Source organism: Solea solea, chromosome 7, assembly GCF_958295425.1.
Source record: "Solea solea chromosome 7, fSolSol10.1, whole genome shotgun sequence".
Classification (NCBI taxonomy): Eukaryota; Metazoa; Chordata; class Actinopteri; order Pleuronectiformes; family Soleidae; genus Solea; species Solea solea.
Genome location: NC_081140.1, coordinates 15,934,349 through 15,960,953, shown reverse-complemented (window position 1 = coordinate 15,960,953; position 26,605 = coordinate 15,934,349). Strand labels below are relative to the sequence as shown.

Sequence of the window (26,605 nt, the reverse complement as noted above, 5' to 3'; positions counted from 1 at the left end):
ATTAAATGATTCATGAAAAAATTTCATGAGAGATGTATAAAGTAGACTATTGATAAGAGAAGTAAAATCCAAGAATCAAATTAGACAGAAATGGATAAAGGAGTAGCATTAGGATCTATTTAGAAATAGTTGAGTTGTGCAAATAGATTCATCTCAAACAGAAAACATTCTCCTGTGACTCAATTATTAAAGCTGAGTGTCTGCATGACAACAAAATCTCTTATATCATCAGCACAGCCTTGATGTCCTGTAGGCGTATGAGTGTTTGCATTTGCATGTACAGTGTGATAATGTCCCTTGTCAGCTTCCTGAAGATTAACTTAATGGACAAAAACCCTCCATCTTATCTCATCACCCCTCGCTTTCTTTGTTGCGCTGGTTTGAAGTGGAGTGACTTGCTCTTTTCTGAATTCAAAGCTCAGTTTTTGTTTGGGTGATGTGGAGAAAAGTGTGGTTCTCACATTCTGTGTTATTCAAAAGTGTTCCAGTATTTCAAATCTAATTAGATTTTTTGTGCCAGTTGTCTTGATTTGATTATTTACTTTTTCCCTTGTTTTTGTCTTTTCTCAGACTGAAGAATAATCCCATAAGAAGAAGAGAACTGGTCCTGATTCGGTCTGGTCCATTATGGACCAGTGAAGTCTTTCTCGTCCTGCCAGGAAAAAGCAATGTTTTTGGGGTCAGAAGGCCGTAGCACTGTCAGCAGAGTGTGTGTGGGGCCCCTCCTCTCCCTCTTCCCTAGCACCCCACCTGATATGGGATGCTCTGCCCCTCAGCCCTGAGCTCTCCTGGGGAGCCATGAACAACTACAGAGACAGAGGGGTCACTTGCACCTCCTCGGACCTTCTGGATGCAGGAGGAGGAGGTGGTTTGCCACAGCACACTCCCTTTCGTCACACCCCTAATGGCCACCCGGCCCCCGCTCCCACAGACTCAGCCATCCAGCCTCGCATGTCTGTGCCTAAAATGGGCGTTCGAGCACGAATTGCAGAGTGGCCTCCCCGTCGTGCACGGTCCCGAGAGTCACTGCTTGAAAATGGACAAATAGGCAGTAATCACTATGGTGACGACTGCTCCACTTCACTTTCATCGTCAGTTTTGTCATCTGACATCGGGTTGGTGCGGGGAGGAGTTGCCAGGTTGCCACGAAGACGGTCGAGGGAGGTCGAGTTCAGAGTGGGAGGATTTGGAGGTGAAAGAGGTTCACCTTTGAGCCTAAGAGTGTTCCCACCGTTAAGACAGCGCTCCAACAGTGAAGTGACACTGAGTGAACAGGATGAGAATGAGGTGAGCACCTGAGTTCATTTTAATCCCTAGTTACCACATATACGTATTATTTACACTGCTCATGCAAGTTGTTTGACGGTTCAGTCAGAAGGTTAAGTTTACTGTACTGCCATCCAAATAATAATAACTGCTCTAATCTTATTTGAGTTTGATTGACAGCTTGACATCAATTTCAACAAGCCAAACCATACAGGAAAATACACTTGAGTTTGCTTTGAATTGGTTTTCTCTTTTACCAAAATCAATTTTTGCTCCCAGGTGGAGGTTCGTGGTGGTGGGATGGGAAACCTGTTCAGAGAGTATGGCAGCACCTCCTCCATTGACATCCAGGGAATTCCTGAGCAGAGCTTCTTCGATATGCTCAATCAGTTCCATCACGAGAGGCCTGATCAGCGCAGCTCAGCACCTGAACGCCTTAGGGAGCTGCTGCGTACTCCAGACTCTCCACCAAGCATACCTGTTCCCGCTGCTCCCTCACCTGGTCCTACAGGTGGAGACAACAGAGGGACAGGGAAGAAGGACGGACCTGAGAGAGTGCGGAAGAAGAGTGGAGGCACAGAGTCATCACTGGGCACCTCTTCATTGTTCAGGAAACTTCGGAGCTCCAGCAGAGGGGAGCTGGATGGAGGGAAAGGAGAAAGTAATGACGATGGCGGGCGCGGTTCAACAGATGCCTCCTACAAACCATGGGTGTGCCCCAAGAGCTTTGTCCACTTTGATGCTCAGAGTATCTTGTTTGACCTCCATGAGGCAGCGGCTCAGCGTGACTATGCCACACAGAGGAGGAACACTGCCACAGGGGCATCGGCCGCTTCAGTGTCCCTGTCCGTCTCCAGGTCCTCTGCTCTTCTCATGAATGAGCCAGTTTACTCCAGCATCGAAGACCTAACCATGAGCCTGGACCCTGCCTCCACAACACCTTCCCTGAATCTTGACCCTCTGGACAGCCCCGCTGGAGCTCACAGCCCAGGCTCACTGCTCCTCTGCTGCCCACACTTTCTCAATGAGACAGGGGGCCACGGGGAGCGCAACATCAGCTTCCTCAGCTCGTCTGCAGAGAGAGGGGGAGAAGGGGGAGGAGAGGGAGGAAGGGGCTGGCTGAGGAAGAGTAATGCCAGTGTCTCAGTGGTGGAGGTGCCCATTGAACAGCAGGTCACAAGACTGGACCGACTGAAATTGTTCAGCATTGAACATGTAGACATGGGGGCCAGGTACTACAGAGACTACTTCCATGGGAAAGGTAAGAGTCACACACACACTGAAAAACACGTCACACACACACTGAAAAACACTGATAACAGCTTTTTAAGTTAATATTTGCTTGCAGGTAAAGGTCACGTTAGTTTTGGTTAGTCTAAAGTAACATGTGCTTTACATCCCCCTTTTAGTTTTGTCCGACAAACTTCAATATAAAAAAGATACACAAAATCAATCAAATATCAATTATATTCATTTTCTTACTGAAGATTATAGCAGTTTTCCATTGAAAACCAGTGTATATGGGTATTTTGCCATTGATTTTTAAATTTAACCTTAAGACATACCAATTGACAGTTTGCGGAGAATACTGATCCAGTTTCTTCTAATTCTGGACCATTATTATTTGTGTGTGAATCAGAGAGTGTATATGTAGATGTGCTGGCCTCAGAGCAGGCCGGGCCTAAACTGGCAACTCTCCCAGAAGTTTTATTGCACATGCACCTGCAACTGTTGGCAAACTCTGAGCTGATTATATCACCTGCCTTTCTACGTGATCACAAGTACCACTGAACATGGTCCGTCAGTGCAGCTTTTGTTTTCCATCTGGATTTTAGAGTCAGAACTTACTGTGGAAGAAACACAGTAATGTTTTAATGTGTGCTTGTCAACATCACCTCCTCAATATGTGTGGATGATTAGTGACAGATGAAGTTAGGAGCACAAGCTAGTGTGTGAGTGTGTGTGTTAGAGAAAGAGAGAGAGAAAGAGAGCAAGAGAGAGGGAGAGATGCCTGCAGCCTAACAGAAAAAGGTTAACATTCCAAAAATATGTACATCCGCTGGCTGATTTTAAGCTGAACAATACTGTGTGCGTGTTGTCATGTGCCCTGTGTGCATGTCAGGAAAGCTTCATCAAATCAGTGACATTTTCACCACAGGATGTGACACACGGGAGAAACAGGTCTTTTCCTGGTTGACTCCAGTCAAAGCGTTGATAAAGGGAGAAGGGATACATATCGAGGTAGTCTCCTCTTCAAAGTGTCTGGAGAGAGTTTGTGTATCAGCTTCCTCACTGCCATTGGGGTTGGCATTAGCTCAGCTTAGCTTCAGCACTTCAAAGGAGGACATGCAAGATGCTTGTGAAGTAGGTTGATAATGTCCCAGCCTCTTAATGGATGACTAAGTTGTGTGCTGTCAACACTGTTACTACACTGTTTAACACCTGCATTTGCAAAGGTCAGGGAATCCTTCTATAGTTTCATCCTAGTTATTGTCAAATTTAAAGTCTTTAAGTGTTTGAATCCCGTCTTTTTAAGATGCTCCGACACAACATGAGAAAGACTTTCAACATCTCTTGTTGTGTCATTCTCAGCTTTTCTCTGGGTTGTACATTTGTTTTGTTTTTTTACCTGATTTTGTATTTACCTGAATATTGATAACTACTTAACTTGTTCCTATCCTTGACTTCATGTCCATTCACTGTCAGTGTTTTTCTCTCATCATGTCTCCTGCCATAGATTCATCACAGGCCCACATTTACACAGAAATTAACAAATGAATGAAACATATCCAAAGCACAGACTCAAACCTTGTTGTTGACCTGTCTTTGTCCTTCACCAGAGCACTCAAACTACTTTGGGACAGATGATAAACTGGGTCCTGTGGCGGTGAGCATCCGCAGGGAGAAACTGGAAGACACCAAAGACCTGAAAGACCAGTACCAGTACCGCCTTGTGGTCAGAACCAGCGAGGTACACACAATCAGCCATTTGTATGTTTGTCCCTCGACAAAGAGAGATTTCAGTGCGATGACAGAGTGATGAGTCACGAGTGTGAGCACTCAACTTAATACCTTACCTACTTTCATCTTGCCCAGCCTCCCCACCTGCGACTCACCCTCTCTGCTCTGATTATAACCTCACCCCTCTCCCTCTCTCTCTCTCTCTCTCTCTCTCTCTCTCTCTCTCTCTCTCTCTCTCTCTCTTTGCCTCCCAGTGGAAAATTCCATCTGTTCAAACCTAGTACGTTAAAGCCAAAACCAAATACTGCTCTCTGCCCAAAGTAGTGGGAGAGCGCCCAGTCATGTTCCTGCTTTGAGGGATCAAAAACTAATTATGAATGATTCATTAAGTTTCTTCACCTGAATCTCCCTCACAAGGGGATTTCCGCTTCCAGAACTCCACATTTATTAATTTTATTTACTTAGTAGTTTAGTTGACATGGACAGTTTGCAGCTTTGTGGCTGCACCAAAAAGCTGCGTTTCCACTGAGTGGAACAGTTTGGTTTGGTAGTGTCAGGAGTAGTGCCAAAATAACCGGCTCCAACCATTCTATTCTCTGGTACTCTTCCCTTGGGGTACCAGTGTCAAATGGTACGCTATGGTCATGGATAAACATTGCTCCCTTGCAATCAGTGTAAATATCCCAGGGAAGTTGAGGCAAAAACCCGCAGTATATTCTCATACAACAGCTGGATGTCCTCCACTGTTGTCTCTTGTGTCTGGCTACCAAGTACAGGTACTGTTCTTAGTCAAAATGCAAACCTGACCCAGGGTTTTACCATTCCAAACCACCATAGTGTACCAACCCGAGCCGTACCATGGTGGAAACACAGCAAAAGTTAGCTATAAGCTTTTTTGCTTATGGGCAAGGTATAATTTTTGTCAGCTCATCATTGATCACAGTCTCAATATTCTTATTTATGTTAAATATGAACTGTAAAAGTGCCAGGAAACAAAGAAAAGGTCACTCAATTTAAGGTTATTTGTACCTTACTGGCAAAGTAGATAACTCATCTACAATACTTTTTTTGTGATCATTCTACATGCCGTTTTCAAGTTTTGTTCATTATGGAAAATTAAAAGTAAAGCGTAGGTGTTTTCAAAAACAGGCGAATAGGTGAACTTCCTGTCACTCAACTGATTGTCTCAGCACTTCTTTTGTTGGACAAGTGAAGAATCGTCCTCATACGCTGGGTCACAGAGGGTCTTGTTTCTCTCTTGAGTTTAATCTACTCAGTATTAAATATATAAACACCTGCCTGGCATTATCAAGGTCACTCCAACAAACAGAATAGTTTGCCTGTGTTCATTGTGCTCACATAGTCTTTGTTTGAGTGTACGCCTCTTTGTCTCTGTTGAGGTGTTGTTTTAAACTGGATTACATGGCTGCCTGACCTCATCACCTTAGCTCTGCTACAATAAAGGAGCCCCTCCGCCATCTAAGTATACAGAGCTGAGTTAACAGACACCACTTCACCCAGGCCTACTGTTCCCACACACAAAAAAAGAGATTGATTGCAGTCTATTCATCCCTCACTCGAGCCTCAGCCTCTCTCAAATGTCCACCCCCTTGAGTCAGTCATTTCATTCTGTTGGGTAGTGCTGATACAGCGAGGTGGAGCGGCTTCCTCTCGTTCACCATCACACATTCATTCACTCACACTAGCGCGTCGCACAGAAGCTGACGAGTTGAAACGACAGCACTGTAACTTCCGCTGTGTGTCAGTCAGGTTTTATTTCTCTGCGGCAGACCCAGGGCTCCTAAGTTCGACCGTCTCTCTCGGCCCCTGCCAGCTCCAGAGTCTGCCATCCATTTTTAATGAACCCGTATGTGTGTGCATGTGTGAGCGGTACCATTCTCTCCCCCCCCCCCAATCCCAACTGTATCTGGGGTTATTATCGTCGCACTGTTTTGAAGCAGGTCAATTTCCCCTCACCAGGGAGCGGCACATTGTGGCAGCACAATGCTGAGCAGAATATTAATACTAGTGGGCTGAAAACCACAAAGAGCACCTTCACTGTGTGTCTGTGTGTGTGTGTGCGTGTGACATGGATGAAAAGTTAAGCTTCAGGGCAACAGGTCACTGTTAGTGAGACTAATCTAATCATTCACCCTCATATTTCCAGATGTATTGGCCTGTAGCTGAGCCAAACCCTTGACTATTCTATGAAGGAAGACCAGGATCAATACAACTACCTGTAATGTCATTACGTACAGTATGTGTAGATATTAAGTTGCGGTGATTATTCCAATAAGCTCAGAACTTGGAGTGGGTGAAATATCCAAACTCGGGTAGAAACACCTTTCTGTTAGGATAATGTTATGGGATTTAAATCAACAGAACATATATTAATCTGCTAACATTAGTTTTAATATGCCTTCAAGTTTTACATCTTTTGTTCTTTCCTCAAATACAGTTGATTACGCTACGAGGCTCCATCTTAGAGGACACGGTGGCTACTACGGGTAGACACGGAACAGTGCGGGGTCTGCCACTCAAAGAAGTCCTGGACCAGGTAGTCCCCGAGCTCAATGTGTCCTGTCTGAGACTGGCAGTCAGCACTCCCAAAGTCACAGAGCAGCTCCTGAAACTGGATGAACAGGGGGTGAGTTAATGTCTGTGTGTGTGTGTGCCTTTTTATTTTTGAGCTTGTGTGTTAAAACAAGACGTGGAAAGGTCGATCCCAGCAGCGATGATACCTGCCTGCAAATTGTCCTTGCAGGCAAAATGCTTGGTCACGAGCAGTCGTGAAGGCAACTGCAAAGAAAAGAGTCTGAAACCTGTGTAACTGTTGAACTGTGAGAGTGAAATACAAAACTCAGCTGAGAGTGTTCTAAGCAGGGTGTGGAGTGTTTGAGCACGTGTATAGCCATAAAACCTTTAATGTTTAACCACATTATCTCACCTTTTATTTTTTTTGCAAGGCACAGTTGTTTTGTCAGCAGCAGGCTTTTTTGTTGTACGTGCAGGTGGTTTATACCGCAATGAAACTGTCCTCTGTGTGTGTGTGTGTGTGTGTGTGTGTGTGTGTGTGTGTGTGTGTGTGCACGTGTGTGCACGCATGAGAGCATGTTTAGGTTTCTGTAGCATCAATATTAATAAATAGAGGCTGAAAAATTTGTTTCAATGTAGTATTTCAGTTTATGTGTTTTCTCTCCTCTGCCTTGTAGTTAAGTCAGAAGCACAAGGTGGGTGTTCTGCTGTGCCGTGCAGGCCAGAGCACAGAGGAAGAGATGTACAACAACGAGGAGGCGTCGCCAGCCTTCTCTGCCTTCCTCGAGCTGTTGGGGGAGCAGGTGGTTCTCAAAGGATTCAACAAATACGCTGCACAGCTCGACACAAAGAGTAAGACGCTCTTTTTCCCCAAATTTAAACTCCACTTTGAAATACAAGCTCACATTTACCCACAACAATAAAAAAAATACATATTTAAATGATCTCCTGGAAACTATAAACTGCTATTAATGAGCCATCATTAATCACGATCACCTTTATTTATTTTGTCACAGTGCAAAGGGGAAGAAAGCAAACCAAGCAGTTTCTACTGTGACAAAATTAGAAAAGTTATTATGACAAGTCTACTAATACATTTCACTCGGGGAAACAGTAGTAATCCAAGTGCTCTACATTAAATCACATTTTTATAAGCGGCCTGCGAGACACAGTGAGACCTTTTCAGCTCCTTATGTAATGATGCTGTCATACAAGACAAGAACGCCAAGTGTCATAACCCGAGGAGAAACTCCAAGCAACGAGTCTGTGAGCCCTCATGATTCCTCTGAATGTGAATTCACACATCAGAATGTACAAGGAGTTCCTGTCCTCGAGCATGAATTTGAAATATCTTTCTCCTCCTCCTCCTCCTTTTCTTTCCCCCAGCGGACTCAACAGGCACCCACTCCCTTTACACAACCTACCAGGGCTATGAGGTCATGTTCCACGTGTCCACCATGCTCCCGTACATGCCCAGCAACCCACAGCAGGTAAGCGCTCATGAGCCACCGCTCTCTTAAATACAGCAGCACCACCTGGGGCTGAATGCTGTGTTCCAGGTCAAAGACGGGTGTGTGCAGCTGCATCCAGGACTGTCCTTTGTCACCCAGGTCTTTCAAAGTCTCTGTGTGGTTGTTAGTTGAAGGCTCTGCCGTTTGCTCTGGGTCATAAACCACCGCAAGAATTCCTGAATTGGAACTGACTGGAGTTGCCTTCTTCATTTAGTCTTTTCCTCTTTTGTAGTCTTTGTTTTGTGGTTTCTTCTCTTCTCTTCTACTCAGTGACATGTTTTCTCTAACCCTCTCAGCCCTCTGCCTCTCATTCTTTAGCTGTAGCTGAGTGGGGTGGGGTTCAGTAGTGAGTAGTGTCTTTATTTTCTCCCTTTTTTTTTTTTTTTTTTTTTTTACTTCCTACACATTCCCCTGGGTTCTGTGTGTTTGCCGCATGGGTCATATGTGATTGACCTGTGTGTTAGACAACATTTTGCGTGTAGGTTGCATGAGTGTGATACATGAACACATGGGCCAACACAGGTCCTGTGGGTGTCTGCTCATCGCTGTAGGAGAGAGCAGGCCCTGGAGAAGTCCTTTATTTTCCTCAAACATTCAAATCATTAATTCATCTTGTGAACATGAAAACAATAGTTCTATTTCCACATTACCTTTTAGTGAAAACAAGCTTTTTTGATCGAAACATAATCTTCTTAAAACATCTAAAACAAGTAAGTAAACATGATGGGATTTAAAGTTGGTTTTGCACATAACTGTGTCACCTTTTACATCTAAACATGTCATTTTAAAACTTGTACAATAACTCCATCCAGAGGTTTAGAGACTGCAACAGCAACGGCTGTCACATTATCTTATGGACCACTAGGTGGCGGCATCATACTTTGTGTTGTTAGGAGTGAAACAGAAATGCATCAGCCGTAATATTAAAAACATTTTTGGAATGGGCTTCAGATACAATGATACACGTGTGATTTATTTACAGGAGAAAGTTCATTTTCTTGGTTTGTTTTTGTATCTGGATGTAAAAAAAAATATATATGTGTGTGTATGTGTATATATATATATATATATATATATATATATATATACACACACAATATATGTGTATATATACATATATGTGTGTGTATATATATATATATATATATATATATATATATATATATATATATGTATATATGTATGTATGTATGTATGTATTTATTTAAATGTTTGTTAGGAAGATAAACACATACATAAACCACAACCATAAAATAGATAATGCTTTCAATGCAAAAGCTCATGGGTGTAGACAATAAGATGGTGTTGAGGAAACACCTTTCTGTGTAAAAAACCTGTAACCTCAAAGTTCAGCTTCAGTGAAGGATGCTCCTGTCATACTATGGTGGAGAATCTGTGTAACTGTGGGCTGGATTACATAACTGGTGCTTTCACACTTCCCTCTGCAGATGAAGTGATGATTGGCGAGCACTGCTCCACAGACAGAGCCTGAACTGTGCGCCACATTTCCTACATGAAACGAGAGAGACAGACAAACCGTCACACACAGACACAAATAGCGTCCCAAACAGTCCAAAAAACAAATTACATAAAGATCTGTTGTTCAACGTCTTGTAATGAACGTCTCAATCGCTTATTTTGCTTGTCAGCCTGTTCTATTGTTAGTAAAAAAAAGAGTATGTGCCAATTATGTAAGCTGATTTAATTTATTTGTCTCTACTTCTCTACAGCTCTTGAGGAAGAGGCACATAGGGAACGACATTGTCACCATAATCTTCCAGGAGCCCGGAGCGTTGCCTTTCACCCCTCAGAATATCCGTTCACACTTCCAGCATGTCTTTGTTATTGTGCGTGTGCACAGCCCCTGCTCTGACCACACCTGTTACAGGTAAATGATTAGCACAGAACAAAACACATGGTCCTACCTAAACGAAACAAAACTCAGTTTCTCACACTGTAAATCCTCCCTGTGTTCTCTTGCCTTTCAGTGTTGCTGTGACGAGGATGAAGGATGTGCCCCCGTTTGGCCCATCCATCCCCATTGGCGTAACCTTCCGTGACCCAGAAACCTTTCGGAATTTCCTCCTTGCCAAAGTTATCAATGCAGAAAGCGCAGCGCACAAGTCGGAGAAGTTTCACACCATGGCGACACGAACGCGGCAGGAGTACCTGCGTGACTTGGCCGAGAACTACGTCAGCAGCACACCGCTCGACTCATCCGGGAAGCTTAACAACCTCATCTCACTCGCATCCAAAAAGCGTGAGCGTTCCAAAGCAAGAGAGGGGGCAGAGCTGGGAGCTGCAGGTGCCGTCGCCTGGAGGGTGCAGGCTCAGGACTTTAGTGGAGGTGGGACGGAGCTCCCATGTGCCTTAGGCTTGTCAGCTGAATACGTCCTCCTCACTGACTGTTCCACCAAAGAGGTGGTGTTTAACTGTTTCTGTGCGGACGTGATCGGCTGGACACCGGAGCGTCTCGCACTAAAAATCTTTTACGGTAGAGGAGACCACATCGCTGTGCGGGTGCCGGAGGGCTGTGCGCAGGACATCAGGGAAATGGTTCAGAGGTTGAAGGTGAGTGTGAGTAGATTTTGCACTCTTTACTCTTTGAGTGATATCCAATGCTGTGATTTTGACCAGTATTCTAACACTTAGCAAACAAAAATGAACCACAAAATCAAAATACACAAATTGCAGATAAAATAACAATTTAATCATTCAAAAATATAGTATTTTATTTGTTTGAAAATACACTTTTTGTTTGCTGCGATTCTGACCATGGGCGGGCTTTAAGTTGTGGAGTGACAGCTCAATTCCCAATTTTTCCCCGCCAATATCCGACAAAATTATTCTAAGTATCTAACGTTTGATAAACATTACATGTTATTACTGAATTTGCACTAAACTACTTCCGGTCCATTGAGCTGTCACTCCAAAACTCAGTAGCCATTCAGCAGGCAGCTTCCAATGGCCCGCCCGCCCATGGTCAGAATTGCAAACAAAAAACCACGGAAGCACAAACGCAAAAGAGTCGGCGCAAACAAAAGCTGATCTTTGCATACAAAAATTGTATTTTCAAACAGATAAAATGCAATATTTTTGAACGATTAAATCGATATTTTATTTTAGTTTTGTGTATTTTGATTTTGTGGTTCATTTTTGTTCAATTCATAAAGTGTTGTTTGCTTCTTAAAAAGTGCTGTTTGAAAATATTGAAAAATCTAATTCACGTCAATTGTCAGCGCTATTAATCTTCATAAGTCGTATGATTTTTATGTCTTTAATGCTTCAACGTTTTAAAGACAGTATTAAACACGTACATGATCATACATCGAAGCAGTGAAACTGCGTGCACTTGGCCGATGAACAGCATTTCATTGTGATAATCCCTGACTAAATACTGGGAAAAGGACATTTCCTCGTCTGTAGTGGGCTTTGAGTTAATCCAGAAAACAAAATATTATTGATGTAATTAATCTCTCTGAACATAGCAAATGCATAGACTGAAGATTAAAGTTTTACAGAATGCTGTTTGATGATACCGATTGTGAGTTTCTGCTTTCAGACTGTTTTTATGATGTTTTATTTGATGTTTATTGCACACACAGGGTGTTAACAGTAGGCACAATAGACTGATCGTGTAACTCTATTTATTTATTTTTCCTTTTCCTGACCAGTCGTTGACGGTTGGATGTGAGACGGTGGATATGACTCTGAGAAGAAATGGACTGGGACAACTGGGCTTCCATGTTCGCCTGGATGGCACCGTGGCTGAGGTACGGTCAGACGGCCATCTGCCACATCACTGAGAATCTTGGCTGCACATAAATGGTTTGTTTGAACACTGTCTTCGTGCTTTTTTTCTTACAGGTGGAGGAGTATGGCTTTGCCTGGCAGGCAGGACTGAGGCAAGGCAGCCGTTTGGTGGAGATCTGCAAGGTGGCCGCGGTGACGTTGACTCACGAGCAGATGATCGACCTGCTGAGGACTTCAGTCACAGTCAAAGTGGTCATCATCCCTCCGTACGAAGAGGGTGGGCCTCGCAGGTGCGCTAAAGTCTCATCGTTACATTTCTTCAAAGCTTGAATCATGACAGTGAGTCAGATGCAGATGTTGAGGCATTGGCTCACAGCAGCAGCAGCAGCAGCAGCAGCAGGTGAAAAGACAAGAGCGAGCACAGGATGCTCTTCTCTCAAACGCACAAATGTATGGGTGAGATCGTGGCCAGACTCCAATGTTCTGATAGGATTTTGTGTGGGAGTGTGTGAAAAGAGGAAGTGAGCAAATGGAGAGAAAGAATGGAGTGTGGCTTAAGAGGAAATCTGCAAAATGAGGCACAGAGACAAAAAAGGCAGAGAGCAGCATTTGTTAAACATGAATTAATGGAATCTGCCCTCCTTTGTGTCTTTCTATCTCCAGTCTTTTTGTTTCCTCTCCCCCCACAGTCTATTTCTTTCCCCTGCTGTCACCCCCTTTTTTCCCCAACCTTTCATCTACACTTAAGGCCTTGACTCAGACAGAATAACAAGGCCTTCGGAGTCTCTGATGTGGTGTGACATAGCAGTGACAGAGGTGAAGAAATACCCGCTTTGTGTGTGTGTTTTACTGACAGGGAACCAGGCTCCTAAATACAGTAATTGTGGCTAGCTGTGCAATCGCATAGTGGTTAGATTTCATAGGATGAAGGAGGCAGCTTAATTACACCAAGTTAAATCCCACTGACACACACACACACACACACACACTGCAATGGCATTGGAGCAGCTGATAATTAGAGTCTTGGATTTCACTCTCCCCCTCTTTTCTCTCTCGCCCTCTCCCTCTCTCTCCGCCTCCTTTCCTTGTGTCTGACTCGCTTGCCATTGTGTGCCAGGCGAGCAGATTGCATGAGATTAAGGCCGGGAATCTGCAGAAGAAGAAAAAAGGAGGCCATGAATAAATAAATGAGTGGAAGTGATTAATTAAAAATGCATCCCCTGTACAAAAGGGTGGAAAAGTGGGAGAGATAAAGCGTGCTACAGTAAGAGAGAGAGAGAGCAAACAGCAGGGTTGAGAGTATTGACTTGAGCGCTCTGTGAACACGACGTGTCTCAGCACTGGCGAGAGTTAGAGAAGTGGGTGGGTGGGAGAGAGAGAGAGTGAGAGAGAGAGAGAGAGAGAGAGAGCGAGCGAGCGATGGGAGTTGTAAGCATTCTTCTTTGTCTTTCCCACTCGGCTGTGCAGATGTAAGATGGATGGATACAGCAGAGAAGAGGTGTGATTGATGCGAGTGGCACGTTTGACCATGTGAATGTGTGTAGTGTAAGTGTGTGTGGGGAGCTCCAGCTGTTTCACCTGATCCAGTGTGATGGAAGGAACACTGGATGTCAACAGATGTAGGCTCTGCTCATTCTAAGGTTGGTTTTCTCTGTGTGTGTGTGTGTGTGTGTGTGTGCAGTCAGCATGTACTACTATCATGTAACTGTAAGGACAGTGGTTCATTATTTAGTATTCCCTGAATTGATTATAAAAAATCAGCATGTATTCATGTTCATTCATTTGAGTGTGAATTTAGCATTCTGTTCAATGAGCTGCTGTTTGTGACACCTTCTGGGTTTCATAGTATTTTCAAAAAACAATGTGTGTGTGTGTGTGTGTGTGTGTTTGGTTTGCTTATTCCTCACAAAATGCTCTAACGAGTGCTGGAATCGTGGAATGAAATGAATTAGTCGTCATGAAGATTTCTTAGAAACAATGGCTATTTCTTAGTCACAAAAGACTTGATTGGATTATATGTTTGGTTTTGTCCAAACTCCTTTCACTTTGATATCACTGTCGCCTTGGCCTAATCTCTCTCATCCACCGTCTCTGCATATTTGATGCTTCCTGCTCTCCTGACATTGGCTTTGTGAATGAAATAATGATGATCTGGAGCAGATACGGCGCATGTGGCTACTATCAGAACAAGAGCATTTTTAGTTGAGTGTTGCATTTGTTTCCTGAGCTGATTAAAAAGGATGAGCAGCCCTCCAGCTGCAAGCTTTCTCAGTGTTTTCATTATTAATGAGAGTAAATGGCAGCTTTTCTTCATTTGAGGGCTGTTTTCTACTCATGGTTTAATTTTTTTTCGTTGATCTTTCCAGGTAGCTAAAAAGATTTATGTCTGATTTGTTTTTAAATTAAAAAATATTATTTGTTTCTTTAGATTTTTTTTTATATATATTTATTGCAATGCCTTATTTGACCTTGTGCAGGCATATACACATCCTCTGCTTATACTAAGACCTTGAGAGAGAATCGCTTTGATGAGATGAGTGTTTTCACTTTACGTGCTCTTTGTCACACACACACACACACACACACACACACACACACTTGACCTCAGTCTCACAGTAGGCAAGATGGAGCCCTGACGTGCCAATAATTAGATTCTTTTTCCCTCTCTCCCTCCGTGTCAGGGGAGCTCATTAGTTACCTATCTGCTGTGTGTTTGAGCATCCACTTAGTGTGCTATTAGAACACATGGAGTCTTTATGACTCTTCATTGAGTTGTATTTACTTGCTCTGTCCAGAAGCAGTTCTGGGTCAGCTGCAGTTTAGCAGTTCAGAATCAGAGGCGAAGCTGCTTTTTCCCCATCACTGCATCTTACTGACTCAGAGCTGAGAAGAAAAACCTTAACATGGATTTAAAAAAGAGGGTATTTTGGAGGGGACTGATGATATTTAAGAGTCGAGCTTTCTGTTCACTTGTTGCATTGGTTGCTGTCTCCCCAGGGGCTGCACAGAGGAGTATGAGATGAAGACCATCGAGCAGAAGCCAGAGCCAGAGCCTCTGGCAGCGGGCTACCGACCCTCCCCTCGCCCACAGTGGAGATGGGACAGCCCACCTATTCCTTCAGGGCTCCAAAGTGCACCGAACTCTCAGCGTTGGGCCCCCATGGGACCCCCTCCACCTCCACTGCCCCGCTCACACAAAACCTTAATGCCAGTTCCGTACAGAGAGCCACAGCACCTCAACTCTAAGAGGTGAGACTCGGATGCTTCAAAGTTGTATTTATTCTCTGCAAACTGTAATTTCTTTTATTCCAAATGTCCTTTTTTTCTCCTCCACTTATTGTGATATAAACTACTAAACTTCCAGGTTTATTCAGCAGTGCATTGCATGGGCACTTCTTTGTGTTTTCAGGCACACTGTAACCAGCCGTCATGCTTTAGCAAGCACAATGTTGCTGTTGCCTTTGTCTGGCGAGCTGTTTTTTTACAACATATGTAAAAGTTTTGTACTAGAGTTTTTAATCTTACGATGGTGTTAAATCTGGTGTCCGTCTAAATGAAATATTGAAATAGCTTCATGGTTAAGAATCACCTCATGTGTGTTTTACTTTTGTTTTCTCAATTGTTCACCACACACAACCCAAAGTAACATACTATCCAGACTCGGATCCCGACATGTTTTAACTGGATCGTTTTTTGTTTTTCAGTAAATGAAGATTTGCTTCTGTTGTTTCAGTTGCAGTTACTCATACCCCACACCCTTCTCTGGTGTTTGTTTTTATTCTGTAATCCTTGGTTAACCACCACTCTCTCTCCATGTGTCCTCCAGGCCAGTGAGCTACCCAGAGAACCATTACACTCTGTCTCCTGCAGGGGGCGATAGAGGGCTGCCCTACAGAAACCCCTCAGCCAGCTTCTCCTCGCCCTCCTCTGGCCTTGTCGGCCTTTCCGCGATGGGCATGCCTGGAATCACACCAGGACCTTTCGTACGCTACAAACACTCCCCCGACAGGTGTGTACATGTGTGTGTGTTTCATTGATCTCTGAACTCTCCTCCATCGGTCCTTTGACTGTTTTTCTGCGTGCCCAAGGTGGTATACACAGGTTCAGAAGAGGGAAGGATGAATAATGTTGTGTGTTCAGGTTTGCAGTTAGATGTGTAAGAACACACTGTCTCCTAGAGGAAGGATCTGTTGTGTGGGTGGCTCTTCCTCACAGTGTGGAGGCTGATAAGATCTCGCCCGACCAGAGGAACCAGTTTTATTCAACTGCCATCAGGATACAAAACAGAAACTGAAAAATCCAAATATTTGTGTGTTTATTAAAAACTGTCATTGTGGGATATCCTATGCTGTGAATAAGTCATTGCCTACAGACATGGGCATGAATGTGTGAAAGTAACCATCAATCACTTTAACCGGCTGTGATCTGTCACTGTAGATTTGGAACAGGGCAGCGCCCCCTGCTGCCTTATGAGCCCCACCTCAGCGTGGACATCAACTCCAGTGGGGAGTCTTCTTCAGGCTTCACCAGCCAAGAGAGCACCATGGAGCGCTGCAAAACAGGTTCATTCCCTTCAGCAATCGCAAGTTTTTAATATGAACATTACATATTTAATTTGTTTCTCTCAGCATTTCAGTGTTTTAACAGCTCCCAGGTCCTGGTTTATGTTTCACAGCTCATGCCTGTTTTAAATTCACTCTCACTTCTGTTAAAGCAACAGTACATTTTACCTCTATTTTTGGTCACCAACACTTGATGGAAACACAGTCTAGACTTACTTTAATTACTCTTTAAAGCTAAGTGGACCCATTATTTGGCTAATAATTTAGTGTAACAATGAGTTGCTACCATAAATGAGATGACATGTAGCCAAGCTGTTGCTGTTATTTGGTTCTCCTTTAATCAGGATAATCTGTCTAACTATACATTCAAATGTGACATAAGTTTTTAATCTTCCTTCACAACTAGGTGGTTCAGTGTAATATGATTTCATCCCGTGACTGTCTGTGTGTGTTTCCTGTCCAGAACCCCTCTGGCATGTCCCAGCATCGTCGTCACGGGGACCAGGTGTTGGAGTGGGACAGAGGAGAATACCCAGACAAGATGTCCCAGGGAAAGACTCTCCAAACAGACACTCAAAGGTCTGACTTTCAACCTGTCTCATGTTGTTCATGTGTCCTCTTCTCTGCCTCATTATTCTCTGGTCTGACGGTCGTCCTTGTGTCCTCTGCAGGGTGAGACTCAGTACTCTAGTCACTCTAGCAGTAACACTCTGTCCAGTAACGCCTCCAGCAGCCACAGCGATGAGCGATGGTTTGATGGAGGAGCTGGAGGAGAGCGAGGAGGAGGCGGGGGTGACCCATCTGACGCTGACCCCGACCTTCTCAACAAGGGAGGGTCCAACGACAGCGGCATTGACGCCTCGACCCACTACACCAACTCCCGCCATGCAAACATGTCCAACAACCAGGCTCTCAAGCCCTTACACTGCTCTGCGACCTACAGTGGCGTGCAGGAGTTGTCTGTGGGACGGAGCAGCGGCGGGGGAGAAGCAAGGAGACGAGAGTCTTCACCCATCATACCGGCCGAAGCAAATCAGAACAAAGGGTACCGGACAAGGACATTCCCACCTCCTGGGTCCAGTGCTGAAAAAATGGATGCTTTCAAACCCAGGTAAGAGACCACCTCACTATCTTTTACAGCACTTTTTATGAAGCTCACATGAGCTCGAAATTCACGTCAGTAAAGGAAAGGGCAGATCTATCCCAGATGTGTGCCAGCTTTTATTGTATGTAGAGCGTACATTTTCCAGTTTAGTGCGTTTCCCAGGCCCGTCTTTAGTGACTGATCCACCAAGTGGCTGCTATGTATCAGCATCAGATCATAGACGACTACGATAAGAAGATGATAGATGGAAATCCATGAACATGGAGGATTAGAGAAGCCTAATGCGAATGAAAAATACAGGTCATCACGAGGTCTCACCGACCCGATGCTGCCAACCCACATCATAAATAGGAAGTCATTAATCCCACGCACACACACACACACACCTGCCTTTTCTTTTAGCTGAATTACAGTTAACTGAAATTTCTGCCTAATTGACATAATTTTTATACACTAGGTCTTAAATACTCTTTGTTAAAACCCAGGGTGGCTGGTATGACTGTGATGCTGCTGCAGTCTGTGTCTGGGATGTGATGGACATGAGACAAGACAGCGATGATTCATCACTAGTTATATTTGAGGACATGATGTAATTATGTGTTTCTGTGCCGAGTTGCTTTTTTTTAGATTTCATCATGTTGGGTGTCTGTCTGCTCAGGTGTCAGTTATATTATTTTTTTTCCCAACCGACTTCTGTGGTGATGAGCTCGCACCAACTGACGAGTGTAAGCAAATACAGCTGTACTTTAGCCTCTTCCTTCAGCTTCATCAACAAGCCGTTATGATGGACAGTGGCACATGTGTCATGTCTAGTAATCACAATGAAAATGAAAAAATGGTTGTCGCACTCACTGTTGTTAATTAGCTTTGCAGCGGTGAAGGTTAGGTCCAGTTAGTCAAAGTCATTTTTGCTGAATGGTAGCTGAAATAGTAGCTCGTATTAGCAGTAGTTCATAACTCTTGTGCCGTTTGTCTTAGTAGTCCACACAGATGGAAATGTCGGCAGTAACACAGTATGTGTTGTGTATATAGTGCTACTGAATGGACACCTCTTCCTGGACTTTAATTGCCCATTCCTTCACTTTATCGATGAAAGGGAGTAAAGGTTCTGCAAGAATAAATAAATAAACCTGCTGCACAAAGTCGTATTTGGCAGAGGTTCTTTCACAACTGTGACTCATTGCCTTCACAGAATTTTTGTCTTGGCGTTGCAAAAGGTCGTAACTCCGATTTCAAGAGGCTCACTTGTAGCTTCATCGATCAAAAATAAGAGTTAAGTGAAATAGGAAGTACTGATACGACACAGATATGTCAAAATATAGATTTGGTGATATATCATCGTCCTTCCAATGCGATAAATGATATGAGCTAATTCCAGTGCTCTAAACTGGCAGGGATGCTACTTCATTTTTTCCTCTTGGTGGCACTGTTCAAATGAATGAGGGAAACTTTGGCAGAAGTTACCAGGCTGAAGAAGAGGGAGTTTACCGTTGATGATGTTGATGCGTTATTTACATGTATGTATATATTTATATATATATATCTGTGTGTCATGTTCAGGGCCTACACGCCGCAGGGTTACAAAACTCCAACGGCGGAGAAAGCGAGACATGTCCGAGCTGCGACAGCGACACCCACTTCGGCTCAGTTAAACGCCATTCCTCTGTCAAGCTCCGCCCCCAAGGCCTTATACGGGAAGGGCAGACAAACCGCCTGGCAGACTGAAGACGGCAGCCCGTCGAACACAACCACAGCATCTGCCTCTGACAGCAGCAACAGCAAGAAGTAGGTGGAAACAAAGAGCTGAAAACACTTATCACAAAAAAACCTTACCTTAATTGTTGGTTTCCAGGTTATGAAATGGGTTAACCAAGCACACAACTGTCTCACTTTAGTGCCGCTAAAACGTGACAACGTTACATCTTTAGCGGGAGAAACAATATATAAACGGATCAATAAAATTCCTTTAAGCACATTATGAAAACGATGAGTGTGCAGCACAGATGTGAACTGTTTGTTGCAGCCATGAACTACAGTTTGGCTTCACTGATGATAATATGATGCTCCAGTAATTTCAGTTTCAATTAGTATGGTCAGTGTGTTTTAAATGAGTACGCCCTCTGAAAGGACTGGAGATTGTTGAATGTTGTTGTTATTATCCCTTGTGTACTCCATGCTCATGTATTTGTCTTGTGTCTCCAGGCAGGTGGATACAAATTCGAAGAACGTGTTTGGACAACCTCGACTCCGAGCCTCACTGAGGGACCTGCGCTCTCCGCGGCGGACGTATAAGAGCACCATCGAAGACGACCTGAAGAAACTGATCATCATGGACAACCCAGGAGAGATGCCACAAAGAGATCCAGTGAGTATGACACCTGTGGATCAGCTGGGCTGTCACGAACATGCGCACACGGCTCTGACCTCGTTCGTCTTGTTTCCCCCTGAAGTCTCCCAGACGAGCTTTGCAGCGCACATTTTCAGACGAGTCGCTATGCAGTGGACGCAGAGACGCCAGCTTTGCCAACTCCGAGAACCAAATGACCGCGGCTGATGTACTGTTCACCTGCACTCTGCCCACGCGCAGACACGGCTCCAACTCGTCCAACCACTTGCAGAGCAAGAAGGGTGTGTGTTACTGGTCCTATATTTTGAATTGTCACAGTGTACGTGTCGCAGTCATAACGTTCTAAGCATGTAGCTCTCCCTCTTTCATGAGGTTTGTTCACAGACTGCAACTCTTGTCCTCAACTGTCCCCAGCGCCTCTGTCTGCGTCCGAGCTGTCTCTCACTGAGGTCAGGGACAAAGTTCCCCCACTGAGGAGGCTCGATCCTGGACTGATGCCTCTTCCTGACACTGCCTGTGGACTGGAGTGGTCCAGCCTGGTCAGTGCTGCTAAAGCTTATGAAGGTGAGGCTAGAGACACTTCAGGGTTTACATTTGTTGTTAAATGTTGTCATGACGTGGCTCTCTGAGCTCCAGTAGCTTCAGTTTATTCACATATTTCTGTTTAAAACAAGCTGTGAGTGGTTTTGAAATAGCCGTTAGTGCCACTGTGGCTACAACACACTGTCACCGGTACATGCCGGAGATAAGGTGAGAGGGATGTTTCTGAGGAAGAGAATGAGGAGTGAACTGACGGAGTCGATGCATCTGAATGGTATTTCATGTTGGGGCAGAGCACTGACTCATGCACAACTTAGTTTACTCCTGAGTACAAGATGAGTCATCGAAAATCTCAAAGCAGACTCCTAGGTAAAAAAAAAAAAGACCTCTAAATGCCAAGAAGGAAATATTAGAGAAAAAGAAGTTGCTCTTTTGATATTTTTAGGTTGTACGCAGGCATCGTACACCAGTGTTATTTTCGTTGTGTATTTGCTCTCATAGTTTGGACTACAGATTCCTGATCTGAACTCAGTTAAGACGGTGCATTTTTGGGGCCTAATTAACATCAGCTGCACATGCAAAACCACTTCTAATAACCACCCTCGATTCAGTCATGTGTGATGGTTCACTAGTTTAGACACAAACCTGCACTCGACTGTGTTATGATAAGAATTTGAAGTTTTAATTCTGAACTTATCGTCAGTTTGGGGTTCACTGGTTTCACAGTGTCACTCGACACTCCTGGGAAAGAAAGAAAGGCGTCTCTGTATTCACCTCGTACCCAAATCTGTGTCTCCGCTGTCCCCCTGTGTCCTCTGCTCGACTACAGTGAACACTTGATCCATGGCCTTACCTGCTGCCTGGTCTACCACCTGTTCAGCTGTAACTGTGTCACATCTCGAGGGACACGAGGGAAAAGTCTCATTCATGCAGCTTTTTGAATGTGGGATTGTGTGTCTCACTCTCTCTCTCTGTTTCAGCACAAAGGGCAGTTTCCCTGTTCTCACTGACTGAGCCACAGGGTGGAGGACCTGACATGAGAGCAGTTGTAAGCCCAGTTCAGTTCCAGACTCCGCAGGCACCGCGGACCACTCCCACCTTCAGCTGGTAGGTCAATCACAGGGACAGACAGGGGAAATGATTTGTCATTGCAGCAACAGAAAAAGTTCAGCTGCTTCAAATACTCATGGATTTGTTGCCTCTCCACATGTGTGTTTGCTTTGTCACTACTGCCACCTTGTGGTGAGTCGCTAAGGTGTCAGAATTTGAAGTGATTCCTCCGGTCGTTTACTTCTGTGTCATTTGTCTGTAGTTATTTCAGACACACAAGTAAACACTTATCATCTGTGCTGCGTGTGTTCACAGTGACGAGGTGCCCAATGATTTGTCTGGTCGGCTCTACCACCTGGAAGTCATGTTAAAACAGCTGAATACTGATCTGGAGAGGGTGAGTATGTTTTCTATTTCATTTAATCTATTCATGCATTTTTTTTTTTAGGCCAGATTTGAACCCAGAATATGTAAAGTTAGATGCACACACTACAACGCGCAAGTTCTTTAAAAAAGAAGATATCTCACAGTAAAATTTATATAGTGTACTCCGGATAAATGGGAGGGTTATGTCATATGTCACAGTGAAATGAAATAATCTATAATCTAATAATCTGGGCTGTTTAATCAAACCACTTCTCACATGTCCTTTTTCTTTTTTTTTTAAAGGTTGGCTCTAAAAATCTTTTGCATAGTCATTGTGTAAGAGTTGCATCAGATGCAGGAGCTGAATGTGTTTGAAATGTGTGTGTAAAATCAACAAAATGTATAATTGACAGCGATCTTAGCATACAGATGGCAGGGAATATTAATGTAAAGGACTCTGCTGATCATGTGTCACATATAGGCCTGTCAGTGTGTGCAGCTCAGTGGTCTTTCTTTCAGCCCTGTCAACATAACTAGGGTTCAGTGTTAGGATCTGCTCTTTTCACCGTCTATGTCAATAGTGTGGCTCAAAATACAAATGTACACGTTTATGCAGACGATACTATCGTCTATTGTTGTGCACACACTGTTGCCCATGTATTTGAGTGTCTGCAGTCAGCATTTGACACAGTTTGATGCTTTTCCACTTCATTGTCCCAATGCGTTATTTGGCTTTTTCCATTAGCAGTAGTAGTAGTACCTGGCGTCTGGTACTTTTTTTGGTACCTGCTCAGGCGAGGTTCCATCGAGATGGGGGCGTGGTGGGACCATGTAGTGGAAAAGCGTCTCACCTTTTCCACCTTAGACCAGTGCTGAATGCTGACAAAACCAATTTAATGTTGTTTTCTGTGAAGCAATAAACCTATTGAGCTTGTGGCCTCTTACAAATACCTCGGCATCACAATTGATAAAAATGTTTTGTGGCTTTAGTGTAAAGACTTCAAATTCTTGGCAAGAAAGAGGAAGAGTACTTTCCTGAATGTCAAACAAAAGACAGTGATGAACTGAACAGTTTTCATTTTTCCTCCATCAGGAGAAGAAGGATAAAGTGGTTCTGCTGGCAGAGATGGCCAACCTGAGACAGAACAACCAGCGGCTGCAGGAGGAAAGCCTGACGGCCAGTGAGCAGCTGCGCAAGTTCAACACGTTTTTCAACACCCTCAGCAAGCCGGAGAGTGACGACGAAGCTCACTCCTTAACTCATGATCCTGACGGAAAGAGGGATTGAGCCACAGATGTAGGAGAAGGAGAAGAGAGTGCGATTCAGGCCAGAGAGAGTGATAATCTGAGAGGAGGTCACAGGGATGACCCCCCTCGCTCAGCCTCCAGTGGACTTGACTGCCTTAAACCAGAGAGTAAGAAAAAGACTATTTTTAAATCCAACACTCCCAGAACGTCTCAGCGAGCCTGTGCACACATGAAGCAGACGCCCTTCACTGTCTTCTCTCTGAGCCTGTTTATTTTTATAATTCCAAAACAAAAACTCTTATCTACAGTACTTGTGTATGAATATGCTGTATGTGCTACTATGCTGGAGTAGCGACGAGGAGAAGAGGACCTGACTGTTTTTGAGAATACTAAAATCACCTGGAGAGGCCTAATACTGTTCCTGCAGCAAATCAGCCAAAAAAGAGGAAAGAGAAGATGAAAAAAAAAAGACAGACTGCATCTCCCAGAATGCACTAGGAGTAATGGAAGCACTACAGACATGGTACTGTAGATAGATGCCTGTGTGGTACAATTGTCATGTATCAGTATAAAGAGGTGTGTGTGTGTGTGTGTGTGTGACTGATGGTACAGTGAATAATCTGATGCATTTCTGCACAAACGCTGCTTGTGCTCCAGACTCGATGTGTGAAAGATTGACGGCCGGTTATTGAACAAATGAGTCCGCCGTCATAACGTAACCCCGCGGGCCACGAAGTTCTTTCCTCTCCGTTCGTTTACGTGGACGAGCCGCGGCCCCGTTGATGTGAAACGAGCCGTCAGCTGTCCACGTGTTTGAATTTACTTCTCGCCGTTTTTTTTTCCATTCGTCTCAGATCATCTCCGCTCTCGTCGTACTCGCTTTGTGTTGTAACCTTTTTAACAGTTTAGTGTTGTTGGATCGTCTTTTCTTCAAAATCATCGATTTTAACCAGCCCGTTTGTCAGGAAAACCGCTCCCTAACGCATAGATTTGGTCGTGACGTGACATATCATGGTCTTAATTATCAGTATAATGAAAGCTGAACGTCTTCCCTTATCTTTAGATTTTTTACAAAAACGACAAATGGATTCATCCAAAGGTTTTGGCCTGTTTCATTGACATGTTGGCAAAAATAAAGTATGCCGAATTAATAAGTACTAGCATTTATCATTAAAAACTTTAAAATGTGACCATTCTCAGGCAACTTTTGTGGTTAAAAGGAACTTCTTTTTTTTTTAACATTGGGTACACTTGGAACTGCACTGAATCGAAACAAAATGTGTGTGCTGTTTCTGTGTGAACATACTGACGAAGGAACCCAAACTACAGTATAAACCAAATAATGGTTTTGGACAAACCATGAGTGGAATCGATTTTAAAAATTTCAGAACAAAAGCAAACAAAGTGCATTTTTCAAAACTATTCCTGTGACTGCGTCTCCTTTGTGTACTCGTCAAAATGAAGCTGTGTCACCTGTGATGTGTTTGTAGAAAAAAAACAAAACGTTTACTGTACATGAGACTCGCAAGACAACACTGAAGCTTCCTCATATCAGAACCTGTGTGTGTGTGTGTCTGTGTGTGTGTGTGTGTGTGTGTGTGATGAACCCAAGATGACAGAAACTACTGCTCGCTCGCTTAACAATATTGTCTACTATATCTATTTTTCATACAGAGATGTGTGTCGGTGTGTTTTTGATGCTGGTACTGAATGGACCTGGCGTCCCCTGCAGAGGACGAGTCGTACGTTTCGTTCCAGGGAATAAAAATTGTACTAAATTTGCGTCTCCTGCTCGGCTGCGGCGTACGCTGAAGCAGCTCCTTCTCACTTCCTCCTCGTCCCGAACTGGAACTGTCCGCTCACTCTCAGGTTTCTCTATATGCTGTTAGTAATATACGTACACTATACCATGGACAAGGACCTTGACCTTGAGTTTCTGCCATTGTTTCAGTTCACTGCAGACAAATCGGTTTGCAGTGAATTTAGTTTAACATGAAATTAAGTTTATTATGAACTCCTGTTCCTAAATGAATCCCTCACTGACAGAAACTCGGATACAAAAACCACCACCTCCTTTTTCTCCTGCAGCCAGTTTTTACAGCATCTCCTTGGGCTGTTGTAACTTTAATACCAGTGATGTTTATTTATATATATATATATATATATGTATGTATATATATATATACATATACACACATTGATACTCTACGTCTTATACAGTCTGTGGTTAATAAATTCAGGCTTTTACAGGGTTCAGAAAGCTTCCATGTTTGTTCCAGTTTTCAGGATTGGATGTTAAAGTGAAATCAGGCTCCACGTGACACACTCCTGTTATTCCTCCCGATGGAAATCTTTCTCTCACGCAGCTTCGCTGGTGTAGCTGTGACCTTTTTTTTTGTTGGTATCTGCAAGTCTTAATCTTTAGATTGCTTATGTAAAAGAGGCAAGGTTTCTTTTTATACATATACATATATATATAAAAGTTTTGTTCATGTTCTGTATAATTTTTAAGCTATTTATCGCGTACACAACAGCACCCTGTTGAGCAAATCAATAATGCATTATTAAGGTTAATGGTAATATTGTATAACGATGTTTGTTTTTAGATGTTAAATATTTTGATAATTTATTTTTTAACACATTGGCCGCTGTTGCAGACAGTCGTGAAGACGAGAGGGTACTGTGTGTGTGTGTGTGTTTTCATTTGTGTTTTTTGACGTTGTTCTACTTCTGATTTCTGTACAAAGTAAATTTGTATGATTCTCTTTTTTTTTTTTCCAGACATCATCTTTACTCTCTGTGCATTGACAGTAACGTTTGGTTGACCCTTTTTGTTTGTTTTTTGGGTTGTAATAACTTGTACATTTAAAAGTGTAAATTATGTTTTCATTATTTTATTAAAAAAAAATATATCAAAGATGATTTGCAGATGTTCATTCGTTCAAATTTCAGAGACATTTAAACATAGTTTCAGTTGAAAATCAAATATTGCCATTGCAACGCTTAACAACTGTTAGGACTGATCTTTATGTTCATTTTAAAGATAAAAAGGTCACGATTTGACATTCACTGGTGAGCAAAATACTCCAAGATGGTGACTTTTGGCACCACTGTATATCTTTTTAATGTTTTATTATCGTTTCTGCAGAGACTATAGATTTGAATATTTGACCTGGTCAAATTGTGATTTTGAGATCAATTATCCAGCCTTAGTTGGGACTTAAACACATGATATTTGGAGCTAAGTCTGTGTGATATGGCCACAAATGTCATGATTCAAATCAGTCTGATAATTATTGTAATACGAGATAGATAAAGATTTAGTTTTGCTTCTGACTCCATTTGTATCTCAAACTGTGTT

General features: G+C 43.4%; 1 protein-coding gene across 3 annotated transcripts; it reads left to right on the top strand.

Moving 5' to 3' along the window:
* The first annotated feature begins 574 nt into the window (after positions 1-574).
* Positions 575-26,152, top strand: sipa1l3 (signal-induced proliferation-associated 1 like 3). 3 transcript variants are annotated; one of them, XM_058633762.1, is made up of 22 exons: positions 575-1,287; positions 1,546-2,527; positions 4,107-4,237; positions 6,686-6,874; positions 7,440-7,614; positions 8,149-8,252; positions 10,004-10,161; positions 10,262-10,844; positions 11,948-12,046; positions 12,141-12,316; positions 15,024-15,275; positions 15,853-16,035; positions 16,464-16,588; positions 17,052-17,167; positions 17,260-17,699; positions 19,254-19,478; positions 19,896-20,058; positions 20,144-20,321; positions 20,425-20,604; positions 21,561-21,687; positions 21,946-22,027; positions 23,090-26,152. In XM_058633762.1, the coding sequence occupies exons 1-22, from the start codon at positions 799-801 to the stop codon at positions 23,282-23,284; spliced, it is 5,352 nt and encodes a 1,783-aa protein (XP_058489745.1). In that variant the 5' UTR covers positions 575-798; the 3' UTR covers positions 23,285-26,152. The 3 variants fall into 3 exon arrangements, with proteins under 3 accessions (XP_058489745.1, XP_058489744.1, XP_058489746.1); XM_058633761.1 differs by having other exon boundaries at positions 20,413-20,604; XM_058633763.1 differs by having other exon boundaries at positions 20,455-20,604; positions 23,090-26,151.
* The last annotated feature ends 453 nt before the right edge of the window (positions 26,153-26,605 follow it).

Excerpts from the sequence above, each read along its gene's own strand:
- sipa1l3 (XM_058633761.1), top strand. The coding sequence starts at position 799 with ATGAACAACTACAGAGACAGAGGGGTCACTTGCACCTCCTCGGACCTT. Across the intron at positions 16,036-16,463 it reads TACAAACACTCCCCCGACAG|ATTTGGAACAGGGCAGCGCC; the intron begins GTGTGTACATGT and ends CTGTCACTGTAG. Across the intron at positions 22,028-23,089 it reads TGAATACTGATCTGGAGAGG|GAGAAGAAGGATAAAGTGGT; the intron begins GTGAGTATGTTT and ends TTCCTCCATCAG.